We start from the raw sequence: 22,886 nt of genomic DNA, 5'->3' as shown, positions 1-22,886 counted from the left end.
TTGATTATTATTATTATTATTATTATTATTATTATTATCATGATGATGATGATGATGATGATGATGTTAGCCACGTCACCAACGAGGACTACTTTAGCTACCGAGGATTGTAATTTTTAACGCATTTATATAGAGTTATCCACCACAATAAACGAAAGCTAACCGTTTTCGAATCAGAGCTTAACCCTAAATACCATAGATCGTTGCTAAGCCCCAAAATGATGTTCCTTGCCTCACTGGACCTCTATTTTAGAATAAACAGTCGCGAAACATCGCGGAGTTTTTTGCCTATTATTAAAGAGTTTTCGACCATAACCACCAGTCACAATCAATAATAATAATAATAATCTTTATTGAGGAAATCAATGTCACTAATAAGTGATTTACAAAAGAGTCCTCGAGAAACAACCCATTTTCTCATAGTCAATGAAATAACCACGCAAATAGTGCACGAAGCTGTGCAAGAAATTCGGTACCATATCAGAAATAGCAACAACACTTGAACTGAACATTGTAAACGAAACTCAATGGGGTATCATCAGTTCACTTCTATGACGATAAGGACTACAGCATTGTGTAACATCTCACAAGGTGTCCAAGGTCAAACCAGTGTTATATCCTTGGTAACATATAACAAATCCCATCATGCTCCAGTCAGCGCCAACCAAAATGGCGGACGACGAAAAGAACTTCACATTTCAGTTTGTTCTAAATAAAGCTTTTCCAGGCTTTGAGTCTTCCGATGTTAAGGAACGTTTCATGAAATGGTAAGGTGAAAAGTATCAACTAAATTTTAAAATACATTATGGATCCAAAAAGCAGTTTTGATCGACGCCGATAGGCTTGACAATCGACAGCACTATAGAAAAAACGCGCGAAATAATTGAAATAAGCTTAAGCTTCGTCAAGAACGCCAACGCTATTACAGAGTTGAAAAATTCTTCTCCCCAAGAAACATTGAGGACTGATTTCATTTTTGATTTTACCAGAAGAAGATTTAATGACCACTATTACCTATCAATATTAATGTTCAGCCCCAGGGGGAGGGGGGAGGTTTACCCACGGTAAATTGACTCAGAAAGCTATTCCCTGGGTGAAATTTTGACACCATACGTTGTTCCAGGGAAGGGAATTTGACAATTGCTAAACCTGTCTGACAGATGAAGATCGAATTACCGTGTCTAAATAAAGTTAACGTAACATATCACCTTAGGGACAGGAATTCATTGGGTGTCCAGGGTAGGGAATTTCACTCTGGCTTGCATAAAAATGTAAAAGTTCCCGGGGTCTGCCTGTACCCCCTCCCTGCTATGGGACTTAACATTGGCAGGTACATAATGGCTGATTTCCCATGTGGTATTGCATTGCATTACAAGTATCCAGTGATCCAGTTTTTAATACAGTAAACCATATTAATCCACAGCACCACAGGAAAGTTGAATGGTCACATTTTAGGATTTTATCCACAGACTCAAGAGTTAGAATTGCCTTGTACAACATAATAAACAGCACCACAGGACAGCGCTGCTCAGTAAAATGGTCATGCATCAGGTTTTAATCCACAGACTCAAAAGGTAGAACCACCTTGTACAGCATAGTAAACAGCACCGCAGGAAAGTACTGCTCAGTAGCTTGAATGGTCAACCTCGTTCCCAGGGCTTTTCCCCACGGAAAGGGAAAAGCCCTGGGAATGAAGTTTTTGAATGGTTACACTTTAGGATTTCATCCACAGAACAACATTCACAAAACTTGATCAGGGTTTGAATTGAAGATTGTCATGTTTTGCAGGGGAATGATATCAAGGAGTAAAGTGCAAATGTTCTCATATGATCAGTTATTTCAGGTTTACCAGAAAGACAAGTTTGTATTGGTAAGTGCGCTACAATAATAGCTTTGGTGTTCCTTCCTGGCGTGTACAAGTTACAAGGCCAGTGGTGGATTTATAACTGTCATGAACCTGGAGAATGTCTTTAGAAATCACATTTGCTATAATGCTTTAAACTTTTCCTCATTCTCATCTTCTTTTGCCCATACTGTAGAGTTTTTTTTTTTATTTATTTGGAAGATCTTCATAACTTCTGTTTCTTTCTTGGTTGTCCTTATACCCACAGGACTTTTTTCAAGATCCTGATGTAATATCCAATCTTCAGGTGGGTCACATCTGGCATTTCCTCTCACCTCATTGACCCAGGTGCAACAAAAACAAACCACGCACGTCATTGTTATTCTTTGAACCTCTAAAGGCACTGTTGTCTTGCAATATTAGTATGATAACATTGTGGTCTATAGTTTGGCTGTTTGAACCTCATTGTTGACATTGTGTTACTTCCTTAGACAAGAAATTTTGTTCCAAATTGTCTCTTCCTCCTCAGTAAAGTACATAAACAAGTAATAGTGATAGTGAGACATAATTAGTGAAACCTGTCAATGTTGGGGCGGATAAATATCCAATCCAAAGGAGAGCACTTAGTAATACTTCGAGTCAATTCATGCTGAGCATCCCATGATGGGAATTATCATGAAACATTGGCAGTATTTGCCTCATATAGCGCAGGACACGGAGGCAGGATTAGGATAAGATGTGTAGATCCTGGGTATTGTTTTAACACATTTAACCTATTGTTTTTACAGAAACAATTTTTAAGATTAATGTAAAAAAACTTAGGAGACCTTCATGAAGCCCACCCTTTGTAATCTTCATGACGTAGAGTCCGAAGGATGGGTCAGCAGAGGAGAAGTTTAGGTGTAGGTCACTTGCACCTTGTGTTTCTACAAAACCTTTCACTCCTAAGGTAATGCCAAGGCTGTTTGTTTGTTTGTTTGTTTCAGGTTGTGTCTTCAACTGATACTTGGGGTCCCTTGAGTAAGTGATTGATTAAAAAATAAGTAAAAATTATGTCAAGAATTAAGAACAACCTTTCTGCATGTGGAAATGATACAGTTCACAGCACTGCAATGAGCTCATTGTTTTGCCGTTCTATAGACACTAAGATGTCTTCTATCACAGCAGAGGCTGTTTCCTGTTCAGTTACATCAATGGACTTTTTTGACAGGCTTCAAGAACAAGGTTTGAAAGTCTTAATTTCCCAACAAGTTTTACTAAATAAATAAATACGGTAAATATACCAAAGTATTAAGGATCTCTTTGTAAATAATAGATATCAGTGTTACAAAAAATCAATCTGATGTCTCAAAAACAGTTTAGAAAAATTAAAGTGTAATGGTAAAATTTGAGAAAGAAGATATAATATTTTATTGAACTCCTCTCTTTTAACAATGGCATGACCTTTTACTGGGAATATTTTGTCTCAAAGTTACCCTAAGGGTGTTCTTTTAGCCAGATTAAAGTCATGTCTGGAATGTTCCTTACGGTTCTAAACAACGTTCTCAAGCTTGGTCTCAGATCTTACTGGAGGATGCAGTCATTATTAAAAATTGGTACGCATTAAGTACATGCGCATACTGCTGTTGGATCCTAATTTTGGACAAAAGCAAATAGCATAAGTGAAGGGGGGCACGGAATAAGGCCCTAAGTGATGCTTGATGTTAGGTCAAATTCTCCTTTTGTTTTCCAAGCAAATACAATGCAATTTGGAAGGAGAATCTAGTAATTTATCAGAAGTCACTTAGGGCTTTTTCCAGGCAGCCCTTAAAGTATTCTTCCACACAACGTTTTAAACATGAAGTTCTCAGACAAAATATAATGGCTGTTTTAAACTTTTAACCTCAAAAGGTATTGTCCGAGAGTCTGGAAACATTAAAAAATGCTTTGATGAGTTTTATGACGATTTTGTCATCTCTGATGAGCTAAGAAAGGTATGTACATACACAAAACCAATGCAAATTTATTCTGAGTAAAATTTGTTCTGAACACTGCTTATTCTTGACAATTATAGCTGTTTTAGAAGTGATTATGACTGGAATAATGGTTGACTGACAGAGATCTTGCTCAATAAAAGCTGGACTAGTTGTTGAAATTATTTTCTTATAGAAAAATTAAGTTTTTCGATTTGTTTATAAGCTAACAGCATAATTATATTTGGCACCTGAAATCAGATTCTTTGAGTTTTCCTTTTGGTTGGTTGTAGGCCTTACTTCTTGAGGAAGCAGAAACATATCCAATTTTCAGTGATGCAGATAGAAATGAGTTTATTTTCCTGATTTTCAAGCACCTCTGTCTTGGAGGACAAGTTTGTCAAGTAAGTACAATGGATGTCTTCATAAAATCTCACTTGGAAACTTTAACTGTCAAACGATTTTTGCGATGAATTTAGATTGTACCTGTTAGTTGTTAGTTGTCAAGAACCATCAGTGTCCATTACCAAAAGAATTCAGACATTAATTTTGGTCAGAGCTTTTTTTTTATATTCCCTTTTTATATCTTAGTACGAAGATGATATAAATCCATACCTTGAAACAACCAAGACACTTTACAAAGATCTGATAAGGTAGGAAGAGGCATTGGCAGGCGCAGGAATTATTAGATGGCTGACTAACCAATGAATAATTATTATTTATTCCACGAGTAATAGGTTGTGTATCCTAGAAGTACCCTTTGGCTTTCTGTCTGTAGTTTGCAGACTGGAACTCAAAACCGTAATTCGGACAAAAAGATACATTTTGTTAGCCTATTTCATACCTCCAACCCCTAAAATGGAAAAAAAAGGTAAAGTCATTCATGAGCTGCAGGAGCCTTCATGGTTGGAGCTAAACCGGGTTACGTACTGAAGCACGAAGCAACTAGAACATTGCTACTCCCGAGATGGAATGCTTTACTGTTTCTTATATAAACTGAATCAGTTAACATGATAAGACGCAGTGAATATGGTAGTCTGAAAAGAAAAAGGCCGGCTAAAGACTAACCTCTGAATCTGATTGGAAGAAATAACCTTATGAATATCTTAGGAGAAGCTGGGCGATATGTTCACCTTCAGTTGTTATGATGTGCGTTAGGGTAGATTGGTCCATTAATGTGTGAGATGTCTTAGCTATGTGAATGTAATGTGAAAGTGAAAAGTAAGTTTCAAACTAAACTGGCTGAAAAAACACACCCTTAGGGCAGTAACCTGCCTAGCATCGCTATTTAATATTTTCTTATGTTCACTTCACCAGAGTGATTTGTTTTAGACTCATCCATCATATTTCAATTTGGGTTTGGTTTGCAGCGTTCATAAAGATCCCACAACGAAGAAGTTACAAGTCGGATCCATTGTGCTAAAAGTTTCTGCTCAGGTATAAATTGTAGCTCAACAAAGATTTAAACTTCTAAGGTGATTTCCCTGATAAAAGGTTGATCTGTTCTTGCTACGGGTTGCTGGACTTGCGAGTACAGAGATTTTAAAAGCAGAACTTCAAAGTATACACATTGTGCATTAAACGGAAAAAACAAATAGTAAAGATATATTTGTGAACAGAAACGTGGATTCAAGGAATAGTGACTCAAAGCGTTTCTTGATTGCTCATCCTCACGATTTTACGCGTATTTCCAAGACGAATCCCTTGGCTTATGTAAGTACACACCTCTTTAATAGTAACCGAGTTCATGGTCCGTACTGTAAGTAACAGTGTAATAAATAATGGTAATTGAACTGAGTGGAGTGCAATTTGGTCTGAAATCATACGCGTGATTTTAAAATCGAACAAGCGCGCAGCGCGAGTTTGATTTGAAATCACAAGTATGATTTCAGACCAAAATTGCACGACACAGTTCAATTACCACTTTATTACACCTATTTTGAAATCACAGAGTATCTTTTTCAATGTTAATATTCTATTTTTGTTACTTCATTTCCATTTTGATGGGCTAAAGAAAGGATGCGATTTAGAGCAAAAAATGGTGCAATTTGGGACTGAATCGCACTGTTGAGAGCCAATCAGATTGCAAGGATCACCAGTGATTTCAACATGGGTGTAATAAAGATTGAAATACTGCTCAGCGTAGTGAATTAATGGGAATTTAAAGATTATAAAATCGACGCTGTTAAAGAGTTTCAACCGACGTTTCGGCAATGCTGCCTTCTTCAGGGTACAAAACTATACCGTTAAAAAGTTTGTCGGTATAGTTTTGTGCCCTGAAGAAGGCAGCATTGCCGAAACGTCGATTGAAATTCTTTTAACAGCGTCGATTTATAATCTTTAAAATCTATTTAAGTTACAGGCCGAGTTTTCTCCCGTTAATTTATAGCCCAAGCGCGAAGCGTACAGGCCATAAATCAACGGGAAAAAACGAGGATCCTTAACTTACAGTACGGACCGAGAAAACCTGGTTAGTACTTGATATTTGTTATATTTTTGAGGTTAATCGGGCGCGCGGGAAAGGAAACTTTCAAATTTAAAGGGCCGTTCAGTGAAATACGGCCCGCAAAATTGACCAACGGGGTACACACCGCACGTACTAACTTAGAGATATAATAAAACTTTGAAAAGGCTTTTGAGGGGCTTCAATATGGGAGTGGGCCTGGCTGGGGCGTGGTCATGTTTATAGACCAATCAATGGACCTAAAGAGCATCTCTTGCCAGTGACTCAGAACATGGCGGCGGTAATGGATGAGAACGTGCACCTGAACCAGGAATGAATTGAACGTTTTGTTGTTCTTTTGTTAGGATGAAGACGGCTCGCAAGTGTACCCCTCACTTACGCCACACGATCAGTCCTTTGCCTACATGTGCATCAGTCCACTAAAGAGACATGTGTATGTGTGGAGTCATTCTTGGAGATAACATGAAGTACTGTTTACGAGAAAACAAAAAGTAGCTATAATTTCTTGCCATTCTTGGTGGAGACTTCTCGCAAGATGGGAACTGCAAATCATCTGGAGGTCTTTTAGACACTTGTTTACAAAGAGCAGGGTCATTTTGATGGCCCTTTAGTCAGTTCCTCGTCGCAGATTTTAAAGGGTATTTTTTTCCTGAAAAGCTGCGCAAGATATTTCAACGTCTCATACAGGGCCCAGTTGTTCAAAGCCCGATTAAGCTAATCCTCGATTAACGTGAACTTTGATTCGAGATTAATAATTAATCAATAAAGATTCTTCAAAATGATATTTGGCTCTCAGTTTTGACTTAGCCTTTTCTTTACCTTTAGCTTGAAATTAGGCTTTGAAATCACTTTTAAAGAGCGAGATGAAAACCTTGATTAACTTTTAATCGTAGATTAGCGTTAATCGGCTTTCGATCAATTGGTGATGTAAAATAAATACTTTGAGACGTGGTCAGACGTACTGCTTACAAAATCAGTTTCAATGTAGTCTCAAGTCTGTAAAGTTTCTTCGAGTCTCTAGGTGCGAAGACAAGGGCTCGTACTGATGTCGCGTTATAAGTTTGAATAACTCAAATTCACAAAATAGTTGGTGTACCCTGAGCGCGCTGTTCTAAGGTAGCATCGAAATTTTCTGCAACTTGCCAATAAGTGCTCTTTTGTCTGTTCATCTCGAGTTTATCCGGAAAAGGAAAGAAAACACCAGAATCTGACTTCTCTTTTGTGCAGAGGTTCAACTGACGAATCTTATTTCAACCCTTTATTACTAACCTTGTGGTTTAAAGCGGGTTTTAAATTACCCTGTTTTATTTTTGCTTCATCATTAGAATGGAAGCCCTCCCCCTTTCCGCTTAAATATAAGGCGCAAAACTCCTTCCGATAAAAGGCAAGATCAGGGTTTATATTCAGAATCTACGTTTTTTCTTTATGCACCGTCGACTTGACGCCTACTTGGTAATGGTTGCATAATTTACACCCATCTCACGACCTCTCCTACGTCAACATTTTGTCAAAGCTTTTACTGCCAGGTGTGAAATAAATACGATTTAATTTGCCCAGAATTTGCAAACCACGACACCGTTTTTAACATTTTGATAAACTGATCTTTCAGAAAAAATGTCAAGAATAAATTTCAAGCACAACTTTCAGACAATTAGATGGAACTACCGTTAAAATATGATGCATTGGTGTATCCGTCATTGCGAATGATTTAATTCTAGTCTGCAAATCACCAAGCTTTGGATTAGCTTCATTAAATAAAATTGTAGGAACCTTCCGCGCTGATTTAGGTATAATATGTTTGCCTAAATGCTTGAAAAAGACAGTCTCCAAACACATCATGCCGAACCAAACTACTTCGCCTCGCGCATTTAGTTTTGGGTAGAGGAAACACCTCAAACGCCTCGTTATGGATAGCTTTGACGCCAACTTTGTCTGCAAGAATCCCAACATAAACATCATCGAGCCTGAACTTTGGGACGATGTTAAAGAGGTCTACGAACAAATGTACAACATCAGGGGATAGTACAAAGCCAAAGCCTGGACAGAAATCAGGGAAGTGTGTGTGATTATACTCTTCAAATGACACCTTCCATTTTCCTACTCTGTTTACAACGTCATTTCTGTAGACCCGTCCCAAGTAGAGCCTTTCTCGAGGTGTGTTAGGTTCATTCAGGACGGATATCAACGCTTTGGTATCTACAAAAGCATCATCGTCCATCTTGAGAAGAAAGGAGAAGTTGCAGTATCTGGCGGCCCATTCAAAACCCATTTGTATCTTGAGTGTTTGGTTCCAGTAATGATCATAGTAGTCAGCTCGTATTAAGTCTCCAAAGGCGTTCTCTTCTTCCAGCAGTGAATCCGACTGTTCTTGTTCACGGGATTGGGCAACAAGAAAAGCAGTCTTCCATCGAGGTTTTAAAGCAGTGTCAACTGCCCAAGTTTGGCGAATGTCTCTTCTTCGTTCCACATTAGGAGGTGCTGAGGAAACCAGAATAAGAAGAAAGTAGTGCTGAACACAGACTTCAGTGGTCAAAAGATTTGTTTTGTGTTGTAATTCTGCTTCTCTTGTGGAAAGCAGTGTTTCATTCGTATTTCCTTCCGTGAACGTAATTGCCTGGTGTTTCTGCGGTTTTGTGAAAAGTTCCCTTTGCCGGTCTAAATCTGACGTACAGTTGCATGAAGTGGACAAAGGAAATAAGTTGTTAACGTAGGAGAGCCAACCTAACACTCCAATTATTGCCACAATAAGAAGAAAATGTTGAGCGGTTTTTTTGACTAACCTCCTGTTGACCATACTGAGGCGAAGAGCGAAACGATTTGCCTTTGTGATCTCTGTTTTGCGTCGAGGCTCAGTGGAAAAAATCATGTGTAATAACTTATTTTTGTTATATACCTAAACTTCCACTCAACAAAACGAGCACTGTGATTGGTTGATTCTTGGTCAAGTGGCCCTGATCAAATACCCTCGGGACCACACATTAAGTGTATAATAACTTCCACAGAGTCATTTAAATGCCACGTTTTCCCTCATTTTATGTTCACTTTAGTTTCATAATACCGTTTTTACACCACTGAATGGTGTCACACACCCATTCTAAAATTACCTTATTGGTACTAATTGAATTGTATGCCATTAAGCTCGCGGGTGCACCTAAAAATAATTAAAATTTATATCACACAGATAACTAGCAAAATTTGGTTTTCATCAAAAACATTTCAGGAAGCAAGGCAAGTGATACCGATTATGAGTGAATTAATTACAAAGGATGAAAACAAACCGGCTCTTTCTGAGTCCCGCTTCCATCGTGTAGATAAACGTTTCCCTGATAGCATCAAAAATTGTTTTAATAATAAGTTAACTGCACTTGTATTTTACAATTTTAAATAACGTCCCGCTTCGTGATCATATCACCCCTCATTATGTAAATCTTGGTCTTATCAAGCTTCCTGACAAAGTTAAATTTTACACCTGCCAACTTTTTTATGATTATATTGTAGATGGAAAGCCTTCCAATTTCACCCTAACCCTAGTACCTGAGCAACATAATTACGCCACTCGAATTGCTTCCCTACAACATCTGAATCCTGGTCCTTTCAGAATAAATATTCGGCAATTTTGCCCAGCAATTATTGGATGCTATTACTGGAATGATATTGCTATATCTATTCGTCAAAAAACAACTACTCAAATGAGCTGTATTATTTTGCTCAGTGTTAATCACTACCACACGACCTTATAAAACGTTTTCTGTCTTTCTTCTCTATTTATAATTGGTTTTCCTTTTTCTTTTCGTTTTTTGTTTCTATCTTAACAACTATTGTATCGTAATTTTAAAGGGCATACAATTAGTTAACAATATTATGCCCTTCTCCACTCCTTCGTTATGCACTGTAACCTTTGTAATAGGATCATGTGGAGTAAATAAAAAATACAAACTAGACCCCTGCTTGTACGTGCCAACATGAGAAAGAACTTAATGAAAAGAGTTCAAAAACGAGTTCAATAATCCTCATCGTAAAAGACTTTTAACAACGTTTCTTGCAATCATTTCATGCATTGGTGTGTAATTAAAACAGCGCAGTTTCTTGGCTACAAGAGTAAAAGTTTTATTAAATTGTACCCAACTTAGTTGTTTGCATAAAATAGCGCGTCTTCTGAACTAACGTATTTTAAAACTAATACACTCCATTTTTTTGTAAGAACCTTTTTTATAAGAACGTCAAGGATGAGATTAACCAAAATTTCAAGAACGTATTAGGAACACATGATTCCTCAGGCTGAGAGTCGATTTTAAAAGCGTTTATTGTGCAAATCTGTATATAAAATCAAGGTAACAAATGTAAATTAACCAAAATACCTTGTTTCGCATAGACATTAACAATGATGACACACATCTCAGTTTGTCATAATCAGCAGTTCTTGATAGACGTTCTTATAAAAAAAAAACCCAGAGTGTATACTGGAACGGCAGTAAATACTGCCATGGGGAGGGAAGTGACACTGAATAGAAAGGGAAGGTTGAAAGTGGCCCATTGTGCCTATGTGAAGCAAGACAACTCAGTATAATGCACAAATCACGTGTATAACAACCCACTGGCATGTGGAAAGTCGCGTAATGAAAAATCTAAAATGAAATAAAATGTTGCCATGTCAAGCTTGTCATTTGAAAAAGATTTTAATATCCAGCAAAACAATTAAAGTGTGTTTCAAATATTTAGCGAACCAGCCAACCATCCGATGCTATGAAAATGAAATAATAATTACACGATGAAAATTTCGGAAAATTTTTCCGAAAATTTCATCGTGTATTTATTACCTATTTCATTCAAGTGTTTAAGCTCAGCTGTTCATGCAGTTTTGCCCTGCAGAAAAAAAATTCCAACGAGAGACTATATGGAAAATTGCAATATTGGAAAAACGTTTATCGTTTTCGGCAAGGTAGCCAACGTTTTGGTCTGCCAAAGTTCTGGTGTAAGACCATTTTTCTACAAACACAGGCCTTGTATATGCGTTCTTTGCTTTTCGGATAAGGTAGTCCTCAAGCTATAGCCGTAGCCTGAATGTTGTCTCCTGGGTCATCCCTCATCGGAGCGAACCACTCTTCTTACTACAGGGCAACTGTACATTACTTCTCGAGTTTTTTCGAAATTGACAGGTTGTACGACTTGTTAGCTACCACTGTAATCGATAAAGTGAAGGCAGACATGGCACTATGTGGAATTCGAGACGAAATCGCGAATAACAACAATCAACCCGGGTAATCAATGTCAACAAGACAACTTTCAAGAATTTTCCTTTATCGAGTGTCGATCATCGTCAGGAGGGAACACTTTCGATCCTCAGGCAGTAACCAGTTTTCTCATACGCGTGCAAATGATATTACTAGTATAATCACGTGTTCACTTAACGTTGAAGTTACAATTTACACGTTACCAAAAGAAACATTTTCTGTTATTATCACAGGTTTGATAATTCAATTAAACTACAATAAACATTTTGTAACAATTTCCTCACGCTGGACAGAAATGCGAAAGAAATACACCCCACCCCCACTCCCTCAGTGCAGTAGGTACACAATGTCATCGTATAGCCTTGGGCATGATACACACTTGCACGGGAGAGGAGAGGTCAATAACACCCATCTCACGACCTCTCCTACGTCAACATTTTGTCAAAGGTTTTACTGCTAAGTGTGAAATAAATACGATTTGATTTGCCCAGAATTTGCAAACCAGGACACTGTTTTTAACATTTTGATAAACTGATCTTTCAGAAAATTATTCACGAAAAATTTCAAGAATAAATTTAAAGCACAACTTTCAAACATAAGATGGAACGACAGTTAGAATACAATGCATTGGTGTATCCGTCATTGTGAATGCTTTAATTCTAGCGTGCAAATCACCAAACCTTGGATTAGCTTCACTAAATAAAATTGTAGGAACCTTCTGCGCTGATTTAGGTATAATATGTTTGCCTAAATGCTTGAAAAAGACAGTCTCCAAACACATCATGCCGAACCAAACTAATTCGCTTCGCGCATTTAGTTTTGGGTGGAGGAAACACTTCAAACGCCTCGTTATGGATAGCTTTGACGCCAACTTTGTCTGCAAGAATCCCAACATAAACATCATCGAGCCTGAACTTTGGGACGATGTTAAAGAGGTCTACGAACAAATGTACAACATCAGGGGATAGTACAAAGCCAAAGCCTGGACAGAAATCAGGGAAGTGTGTGTGATTATACTCTTCAAATGACACCTTCCATTTTCCTACTCTGTGTACAACGTCATTTCTGTAGACCCGTCCCAAGTAGAGCCTTTCTCGAGGTGTGTTAGGTTCATTCAGGTGGGATATCAACGCTTTGATATCTACAAAAGTATCATCGTCCATCTTGAGAAGAAAGGAGAAGTTGCAGTATCTGGCGGCCCATTCAAAACCCATTTGTATCTTGAGTGTTTGGTTCCAGTAATGATCATAGTAGTCAGCTCTTATTAAATCTCCAAAGGCGTTCTCTTCTTCCAGCAGTAAATCCGACTGTTCTTGTACACGGGATTGGGCAACAAGAAAAGCAGTCTTCCATCGAGGTTTTAAAGCAGTGTCAACTGCCCAAGTTTGGCGAATGTCTCTTCTTCGTTCCACATTAGGAGGTGCTGAGGAAACCAGAATAAGAAGAAAGTAGTGCTGAACACAGACTTCAGTGGTCAAAAGATTTGTCTTGTGTTGTGATTCTGCTTCTCTTGTGGAAAGCAGTGTTTTATTCGTATTTCCGTCCGTGAACGTAATTGCCTGGTGTTTCTGCGGTTTTGTTGTGAAAAGTTCCCTTTGCCGGTCTAAATCTGACGTACAGTTGCATGAAGTGGACAAAGGAAATAAGTCGTTAACGTAGGAGAGCCAACCTAACACTCCAACTATTGCCACAATAAGAAGAAAATGTTGAGCGGTTATTTTGACGAACCTTCTGTTGACCATACTGAGGCGGAGAGCAAAACGATTTGCCTTTGTGATCTCTGTTTTGCGCCGAGGCTCAGTGGAAAAAATCATGTGTAATAACTTATTTTTGTTATATACCTAAACTTCCACTCAACAAAACGAGCACTGTGATTGGTTGATTCTTGGTCAAGTGGCCCTGATCAAATACCCTCGGGACCACACATTAAGTGTATAATAACTTCCACAGAGTCATTTAAATGCCACGTTTTCCCTCATTTTATGTTCACTTTAGTTTCATAATACCGTTTTTACACCACTGAATGGTGTCACACACACATTCTAAAATTACCTTATTGGTACTAATTGAATTGTATGCCATTAAGCTCGCGGGTGCACCTAAGAATAATTAAAGTTTATATAGCACAGATAACTAGCAAAATTTGGTTTTCATCAAAAACATTTCAGGAAGCAAGGCAAGTGATACCGATTATGAGTGAATTAATTACAAAGGATGAAAACAAACCGGCTCTTCCTGAGTCCCGCTTCCATCGTGTAGATAAACGTTTCCCTGATAGCATCAAAAATTGTTTTAATAATAAGTTAACTGCACTTGTATTTTACAATTTTTAATAACGTCCCGCTTCGTGATCATATCACCCCTCATTATGTAAATCTTGGTCTTATCAAGCTTCCTGACAAAGTTAAATTTTACACCTGCTAACTTTTTTATGATTATATTGTAGATGGAAAGCCTTCCAATTTCACCCTAACCTTAGTACCTGAGCAACATAATTACGCCACTCGAATTGCTTCCCTACAACATCTGAATCCTGGTCCTTTCAGAATAAATATTCGGAAATTTTGCCCAACAGTAGTATGGGACATGAGGGGATCAGCGCCTTTTTCCAAAATATGGTTAATTTTTTGCGCTGATATTTTTTTAAAAAAAATAGAATCAATTATTTTTCCAAGTCGAAATATCTTCAAGGCATTTTCAAAAGAAAACTTTTTGGAATTCTATATTAAAATATCCACAAAAGTGCGTTTAAAATAATCATCATATGGAATCAGGAGTCATTTCGACGCTTGGTCTTTTATTTGGTTTTTATGGCTCAGGCGAAGCGACGATGGAGCCACCGCTTTTAATTGCGCAAATAATTTTCCAAGGTCAAACCAATTTTGTTAAAGAAATTGCATCAATGATTTTTTTCCAAATCATAGGCGTTTCTATCAAATTATCATCATATGGTTCAGGTGGAGCGACGATGGAGCCACCGCTTTTAATTGCCGTGTTTGAATTGTAGATGATTTTTCCATTCATCAAAATATGTCAAAGTCATATTTTTAGTGGCTCCATCACATGTATATGAAATTTGGTTTCCATTTTCACGAATAAGAATGCTTCCATAATGTGCCCTAAAAACAACCAAATAAAAATTTGTTATCACAAAAACATTAGTATCACAAATATCACGTTCTTCTAGTTGAACCGGCTTACCTGAATATATCAGATTAATTGTTTTTGGATCTCGACTGCTAAAACATCTTTCACAAACAGAGGTTACTTTACCATCATAATAAAATTGCCGATATGTTCTTCTTTTTTTGCAACTATGACATTTGGTTAACTGATTTATGACTTTGATGCATGGGCATTTATCCTCCATTGGATAATAGCTTATAACCTCCTTCATGTGTTTTTCGGCTTTAATTGGAAATTTTATGATATATTTATTTTCCTTTTTTTTATACTATTATGTAGTGTCATTTCTTTAAGCCTTTTCCAAAAATTTATTCTTTGCTGTCAATAGCTTGTCTCTTCGTCGTTACTTTTTTTCTTACGCGTAAGAAACGCATTCACGCCATTATCTAAACACTGTTTCACTTTCTCGGAAATGATGTAATGCAGTGGGACTTCCCCACTTGCGTCTAAATTTAGTCTATTGTGTCCAAGGTCATGTGACAGTCGTATGATTCTATCGACCAATCAGAAATTGTCTGATGCATCAGACGAATATCCAAGACTTTTGAAATGTGAACTTCCTCTTAGCTTTTTTCAAAAGAATTTTGCGAACATTGAGTTAATTTGTAAAAATGATGCAGAGGTATGGAAGGCTTAACCGCGTATCTTTGTTTATACTGTTTCAACTGTTTAATTTTTAAACAGTTTCACATTTTGCATAACAAAGGCTTCTTTTTTCATTATTACGCTTTAAACAATATTGTGTACAATTATATATTGTATAGTAGAATGAATTGTGATTTATGTTCAGCAGAAATTCATAAAGGTTTCAAGGATTTTGGAGAGTCTTGTCCTTTCTGTCATGAGCAGTTTGAAAATCGTAAGTCGAACGAATGCGAACAATGTTGTGATAATGCTTATATAATTCTTGATAGAGGTTATTCAGTTTGTAAAAATTGCGGGCAAGTTGCTGGCTATAAAGTAGTAAACGAATATGTTAATTTCCGAGAGAATTTTTATCGCTTTCGTAAAAAGAGCGTTTACAATCGAAAATATCATCTTGAAAATATAATCGATGATTTATTGGCAGCATCGGTGATATGTGTTAATTATCAACAGAGGGCAAAAATACATCGTATTTTCGTCAAAATAAATAAAATTCTTCCCCATATTAATGGGAAAAGGAAACGTATTATCAGTATAAAATTTTTATTAGAACAAATTTTAAGCGCCATGGGATTAGAACACAGTCCGCTTGTTTGTATTAAGAGTGACCGAACATTGGCTAGTTATAAACAATATTGGGATAGTGTATTGGATTTGATTGGTGGTGAAATAGGTCAGTGAAATAACTTATCATACATCCTTGATTGTTTATCAACAATCGGTGTGTTGTCTAAAATATAATCATCAGCATGTTGTAGTTTTTTCAGGAGATCATCGTCAAATTCGCCACTTCTAAGGATTTCTTTTATAGATATTAACAAGTGCCCGTATCTTTGATAGGCGTAGTGACATTGGTATGTTTTAATGTCAAGATTTTTATGCTTCAAATATATTTGAATAAAAAGTGAAACAGCAGTAGCCGCAACAAGAGATATGCCTGAAGTGGGTAAACTACTGGATATACCACCAGCAGCAATAATTGCAGAACTGATGTTACCGATTAATTTCCATTTTCTATAGGATTTATAAGCTTTTTTGTAAATCCACATTTTTTTGTGATATGTTTTGTAATAAGATTTCAATTCATCAACTTGGTCAGATGATAATGTGTTGCTGACATGGTTGAACTCTGTTACATCAATCATAGTCTTTTATAATTATTGTCCATACAAAATTTTATGATTTTTTAAGAGCCTCATTAATCGTGCTGATTATTAACGGTTTTACTTTAGTACGCATCATATTCTCCAATAGTCCTTTGATGTCAGAACCCAATTGCACCAAAGATTGTCTTATACTATTGTCAATCAGTGGTTTGATAGTATCCTCTGTGTGGCTCTGGAGTTGACTCAGAGATATTGCATGATTTGGTTGTGTTCCATCTTTGATAATCAGATGACGGTCTTCTGTGTCAAGGTGACCATCATCATTGACGTGAATTGGTTCTTTCCATATGATATCTTGCTGCATTTCATGTCTGACTGTATATTCAAACTTATTTCCGTTTTCATCTTCTACGTATGGCATTGTATATGATATTATTATATTAATATTGCTTTGTGATAAATAGTAAAATAGATGTTTCTTAATTTTGCACATTGCAGTGAAACAATAGTATCGAATAATCTATTTACAGTTATCCATACTGTGTTAGCATCTTGAAAATCAAAGTTATAATTATTTTTTTGATTACTTAGAAGTGTTATAATAATTGTATCTGTGACTCTTTCATAAGTTCTTCTCATAAGTCTTATATCTGTGATCCATATTTTTTTATCGAATCTGAGATAAGCGCCTTTTGTGACGAAATAACCATTATGTATAACATCTCCGAAAATCCGAACTGGTCCATTTTTTTTCTGTAGAAATTGTAAATTTACAGCTTCTTTATCTTCTGTAGGATCAGCCAAATTTACGATCCTATTATTATTCATATTGATATCAGCGTACATCTCATTTTTCAAACCATCATAAACTCTTGGATCTACACTATCACTCCATCCTTTGATTCCATAAATAACCAAGTATCCTTCTGGGTTCTGGACAACAGCTCTGCCATGGATTACCAATGTTATACGATCAGGTGTGGTTTTACTGTTGTTATTAATCTGAACAAGAAGTTTGCCATACGTGTCGAATGCTCGATAGACCTGTTTGTGAATATAGACAGTTGTTCCCTGAGTTGACAATGATACATTGGTGGATTCAGGGAAATAATACTCGAATACCATTGTGTAGGTACCAATAGGTAATGGATAAATGTTGAATGAGATACCACTTCGATAATCATTAGATCCATCAGTGTCCTTAATCATTGTGATTGAACAAGCTTTTTTATTTTGATGAGCAGATTCTCTGAAGTTCTCTTCGAACCCATCTACCCTAATATTATACTCCGAAGCTGATTCATCTGTGTCATACAGGTATTTGAATTCGTTTGTTTTGTGACTGCTAATCAAATGTGATTCAGCAAGTTTATCTTCAAAATACTTTTTATTTACACCGTCTTTATCATTGGTTGGCTCTTTCACATTTATCAACTTATGATCATCCAAATTTAAATCAGCAGTCATTGAATTGCTCCCTCTTTTCTAAGGATTGTGTTAAAAGCTGTATTAACTAAAGTTGAAACAGTATTGATAACATAGGTATCTCGATTGTCAACATAGTTTTTATCAGCTTTGAGATTCAGCTCAGCCACCCGAGCAGCAGCTGATGGCTCGCTCGATAATTCCAGAAATTTAACTGTATGACCACGCATGTCTAGATCACCATCCAATGCATCAGGTTTTAGACGGTTAAGAAAATTCTGATCAACGTAGTATTTATTAACAGCATCAGTCTCCTGAGTACCAGCAGCAAGGTTTATTATCTTATTATTATTCATATTCAAGTTACCAGTCATTGGTGATGATCCATTCTTTTCCAAATAACCTGATAAATCAGGCGATGGTATTTTTTTAACAGAATCATCAACGTACTTTTTATTTGCTGCTTGATTGTCATTATCAGGTTTTAATACATTAATATCAAAAAATGTTTTCCGTCCGGTAATATGTTGTTCTGTTGATGTGACCATTATTTCGCTTTTAGCTCGTCCACCATAACCATCAAAGTTTTTCAAATCTGGTATATGAAGATGAATGTTTTCATAAGACTGATGCTCAGTCATTAATCGAACATCATTAGAACTACCAGCACCGTCTGGTATATCTTGTAGATAGATACTATTGGTATGAACGCTGCCAGTATTGCTGTAAATTACTGATTTATTATTGACGACTGTACCTGATTGTGCTCCATCCAACAATTGAATCTGACTCTTTGTGACAGCATCATTAGGATCAGTGCCTTGTTTAACATTAACCATTTTTTTGTTTTGTAAGTTATAATCACCATTATCTGTTAGTATAAAACCAACGCCTGGAGGTCCTTGAGGACCTTGTTGTCCTATTGATCCAGAACCTGTTGTAGAAGTTGTTTCATCATTGAAAATTCCCATTATACTTATTGATTAGACTGTTCCGTAAAAGTTTCTTTTTACAACTTTCATAGGTCTGTCCACATAGAGAAAATAATATGGTTTTTTGGTGGCTTTAATATATGTTCCCTTATCAACTCCCAATTCACGGGATATCAGACTCTGTTCATTATTGCTTGGGAAGTCGTAGACACAGAAATGTGAACAGTTCAACCTGATGTCCTTTGGCGTCTTGTAAAATGATTGACTAAGGTAAATAACAGAGCAGTTTTTATGCCGACCTCTTATAAAATAATCGATTAATGGTTTTTGGTTTTTATCACAAATAAAGTCATCGAATATGACAATCTTTTGTGATTCATCATCCATTAAACTCTCAACTGGAACTATCTGATCATTGCTATAAACTATCACATCATAACCAACACTATTTGATATATCATTTAGCTTTTGAATCATATCTTTATACTTTGCTTGTTCTAGATTTTTTGCATAAAGATGTATCTGATCATAGTAGAGTAATGGTTTCATAAGCATGTGATAAAGAAGGTTAGTTTTACCCGAACCAGTATTACCACAGATAAGCATTCGGAATGTATCATTTGGCATGAATCCATAAAGCCGTTTGAAATTATTGTTTTCATTTTCATTGTCATAGTTTGGTATATCCATTATACTATTTTATTAGACAATATTAATATGGATTTGTATATGATTTCTGAAAGATAAGTTGAGATAAGTTGAGATAAGTTGAGATAAGTTTATGTAAGCAAATAGTATAATGGATATCCAACGATTGAAACAAATATCTGAAGCCAAGATTAAGGCTGGAATCCTTACTAAAGAGGTAAGAGACACGTTGAAAGAATACAAGCATAATAAACAAGATTTACAACAGGGTTTATCAGAAACGTTCAAACCAATAATTAAAGCTCAGGAAGAGACAAAACAAACAATCGACGACAAACAGGATAAATTGATTAAGCAATTGCAGAAAAACCAAAAAGCAATCACATCAGGTTTGGAGAACATTGAGATGTTAGCAATTCAGCCTGGACAACCACAACCACAACCACAACCACAACCACAACAAGAAACAAAACTGCCAATTGGTTACAAACCAGCTATGATGAAATCACCATATGAAGCAAATCTAGACAAGGGATTCGATGATGATGAAATTGAGACAATGATGAAATATAAATTAATTCCGCCTAGTTCAGTATTCCATCGTATTCAGGATGGTTCGCTTAATTTTGATGATTATGATGAATACGTTGGTAAAACAATACAGGCAATTGGTAGAAAAAAAGGTCCTTTATCAAAAGGTCAAGGTAAAACCAAGAATCAAGTCAAAATCGATTTATTGACCAGAGAAATCAAAGCGTTGCAAAAATACAGAGATCGGATTGCAGTAATCCCTGAAGGTCTCAAAACCCTCAGTGGTAAAGGCTTGCATACACAACCAAAGCGGAATGCGTATAAGATAAATCAATATGGTCAGTATGGTGGTCTCATGATTGATATCCCCAAATTGATGGGACAATTACGTCTTATTGCATCAAAAGATGGGCAAAAAGTGCTTGATAAGAAGGTTGATTTTGACACCATTGATCTCCTCACAAAGAGATTCAATTCAAAAAAGAAATACAGTGATATAGCCAAAATGGTTTTCAATGAATTAAACCAACTGAGTGAAATTCCAATCCATAAAACCAGTAATAAGTTCAAAAAAATAGGATCAGGAGTTGTATATTTCAATAATATAAATGACCTACTTGACAGAATGGAACTTCTCGGCGGATCCATTTTAGCTGGGAATAACTCCGTTAAAAATGAATTTTCACAGATTGCCCATAAATTGAATCAACTAGGGACGATTTCCAATAAACAACTCATTGAGCTGTTGAAGAATTATGTATTCTAATGATATATATGCAAGAACGAGAAATAAAGATATCATCCGTTAATCGTCAAAAAATAGGTAGGAGTCAGCCTGAAGACTTTTCAATCAAGTTTAATCCACCAATTCATCTTGACAGCAATATGAAACATGAACTAGCAGTTAATCGTGTGTCAATGACTTATTCATGGCATAATATCAATAATAAAAACAACAATAATAAAATCAAATACTCCAAAGATAGTGGAGCCAATTGGGAAACAATCACATTTGTTGATGGTATGTACAGTTATGATGATCTCAATAATTATATTACACAAGCCATTAAACAAAACGATGATCAACCAGCTAATGGTGTAGCTGTCAAACTGTATTTTGTTTTATCAAGTTATCGTGTCTTTGTCGAACTTGGAAATAAATGGAGATTAGATATATCCAATTCAAAATTCGGTGATCTGATCGGTTTTGAGCCCAAAATAATAACACAGACTGAATATAGCAGCAAACTTCCAAATATAACCAATAGTATTGATGTCATAAACATAAATTGTGATCTTATAACTGACAGTATTAGCGATGGAGTATTAACAAATACATTAATAATGATTCCAACAGATAATTTAAGAAGATCATTTCCATTTACTTTTGAGCCGAAAAGAGCTTTATTCAGTCCAGTATCAAAGAATATTATATCCGAAATCAGAATAACGGTAACGGATGCATTAAACAGACCCATTGATTTAAATAATATAGATTGGTTTATGAGTTTAATTCTACGTTCAAGTTTTGTGTAATGAAATTGTATAATGAGACAAAGTGAATTCAAAAGAAGATTTGACCCAGAAATGGGTCGTTATGTTAGAAAGAATATTTACGATGAATCAATTGTTGGTGGGAATATATTTACATCAATTGCATCAAAATTATTCGGAAAAACAACCAAAGAATTAGCTAAAAAAGGAGTTAAAACAGCAGCTACAAAGGCTGTTACAAAAACTGGAGAGCATATTGGGAATAAAGCCGGAGATAAGATAGTTCAGTTATTGAGTAAAAAACAACCTTCAATTTTGTCACCTACTAGTGTGTCCACTCAGCCAAAGGTAACAAAACAACTTTCTGATATGGAAATAGCAGATCGAGTGAATCAGATAATATCTGGTGGGAAAATCATAATGAGGAAAATTGTGTAATATAATAGTATAATGAAATCATTCAGGAATCCAAAATACTTAGAACGTTATGAAGATGTCTTTTTCGAACTTGTAACACCACTGAATACTACCGCTCCAGCTAACGATGCATCTCAGAAGAAGACTGGATACAGGTTTGTGGTTGACAACACGGGTGAGGTAACACCTTTCGACTGGTATAATGCCAGAATCTCAATGACCTTCAAAGCACAAACAATGGCTAACGCTAATATTGCGGCTGATGATCACAATGGGATCGTTAATGGATCTCATTCATTCATCAAGAACTTCGATGTTAAACTAAATGGTCGGAAAGTTTATGACTGTAACGATGCAAATCAAGCAGTTAATATCAAAAATTTGCTAGAATACAGTCAAGAATACGCCCAATCAACAGCAGCAAATGAATTATTTTATTTGGATACAAAACGACACGCTGAAGAAAGACCTGCTCAGGCAAATTACAATAAAGGGTTTGCTGCAAGAAAAGCACTTTTGGGTTTATCAGCAGATGTTACAACAGAAATTACTCTTAATCGTTATTCATTTTTTGAGGCACTACGAGATGAACTTCTTCCTTCAACAAAATTGGAAATAAATCTACAAATTGAATCAGATAATAATCTTATTTGGCAAGCTGGGGCTGCGTGCCGTGTTATGATAATGAGGATGCAACTAGTTGTGCCAAGAATAACTTTCAATTCAGAAGGACAATCATTATACATTGATCAGTTTATGAAACCACATAAATGGACATATCTGCGTGAAAACATTGAGCGATCATTGAGTACTAGACTACGATCTGGTATATTTACAATATCAACTGGCATCGAACGACCAAGACATGTGTTTGTGTTCATCATCAATGATGCCAATATTGGTGCACAAACGACTAATCCTTTCTTGTACAGCACATTCAATGTTGCTAATGATCGAGCACTATCATCTGCTCATCTGGTTGTTGCAAATGGTAATGAATATCCTGATGTGC

General features: G+C 36.2%; 3 protein-coding genes across 3 annotated transcripts; 1 reads left to right on the top strand and 2 right to left on the bottom strand.

The window, feature by feature from the left end:
- Positions 1–556: 556 nt before the first annotated feature.
- LOC146449579 (cilia- and flagella-associated protein 300-like) lies at positions 557–7,041 on the top strand. The gene is made up of 10 exons (XM_085101737.1): positions 557–767; positions 1,789–1,870; positions 2,112–2,150; positions 2,830–2,863; positions 2,984–3,067; positions 3,734–3,816; positions 4,089–4,199; positions 4,387–4,448; positions 5,166–5,232; positions 6,604–7,041. The coding sequence occupies exons 1-10, from the start codon at positions 646–648 to the stop codon at positions 6,718–6,720; spliced, it is 801 nt and encodes a 266-aa protein (XP_084957863.1). The 5' UTR covers positions 557–645; the 3' UTR covers positions 6,721–7,041.
- Positions 7,042–7,387: 346 nt separating this feature from the next.
- Positions 7,388–11,575, bottom strand: LOC146449578 (beta-1,3-galactosyltransferase 5-like). Its single transcript, XM_085101735.1, has one exon. It carries the CDS (start codon positions 9,123–9,125, stop codon positions 8,043–8,045), a length of 1,083 nt encoding a protein of 360 aa, XP_084957861.1. The 5' UTR covers positions 9,126–11,575; the 3' UTR covers positions 7,388–8,042.
- A 542-nt stretch (positions 11,576–12,117) lies between these two features.
- Positions 12,118–14,058, bottom strand: LOC146449577 (beta-1,3-galactosyltransferase 5-like). Its single transcript, XM_085101734.1, has one exon. It carries the CDS (start codon positions 13,302–13,304, stop codon positions 12,219–12,221), a length of 1,086 nt encoding a protein of 361 aa, XP_084957860.1. The 5' UTR covers positions 13,305–14,058; the 3' UTR covers positions 12,118–12,218.
- Between the last annotated feature and the right edge of the window lie 8,828 nt (positions 14,059–22,886).

Source organism: Pavona decussata, unplaced genomic scaffold (genome assembly GCF_977016875.1).
Source record: "Pavona decussata unplaced genomic scaffold, jaPavDecu1.1 SCAFFOLD_602, whole genome shotgun sequence".
In the NCBI taxonomy this organism is placed as follows: Eukaryota; Metazoa; Cnidaria; class Anthozoa; order Scleractinia; family Agariciidae; genus Pavona; species Pavona decussata.
The sequence above is the reverse complement of the archived record's forward strand: the minus strand, read 5'-3'. Positions and strand labels throughout refer to the sequence as shown.

What these genes read in the sequence shown, in the direction of transcription:
- LOC146449577 (XM_085101734.1), bottom strand. Translation starts at nt 13,304, where the DNA reads ATGATTTTTTCCACTGAGCCTCGGCGCAAAACAGAGATCACAAAGGCA.
- LOC146449579 (XM_085101737.1), top strand. Translation starts at nt 646, where the DNA reads ATGCTCCAGTCAGCGCCAACCAAAATGGCGGACGACGAAAAGAACTTC. An exon ending in TGATACTTGGGGTCCCTTGA is followed by an intron (nt 2,864 to 2,983) that starts GTAAGTGATTGA and finishes GCCGTTCTATAG; the next exon opens with ACACTAAGATGTCTTCTATC. An exon ending in TCTCTGATGAGCTAAGAAAG is followed by an intron (nt 3,817 to 4,088) that starts GTATGTACATAC and finishes GGTTGGTTGTAG; the next exon opens with GCCTTACTTCTTGAGGAAGC.
- LOC146449578 (XM_085101735.1), bottom strand. Translation starts at nt 9,125, where the DNA reads ATGATTTTTTCCACTGAGCCTCGACGCAAAACAGAGATCACAAAGGCA.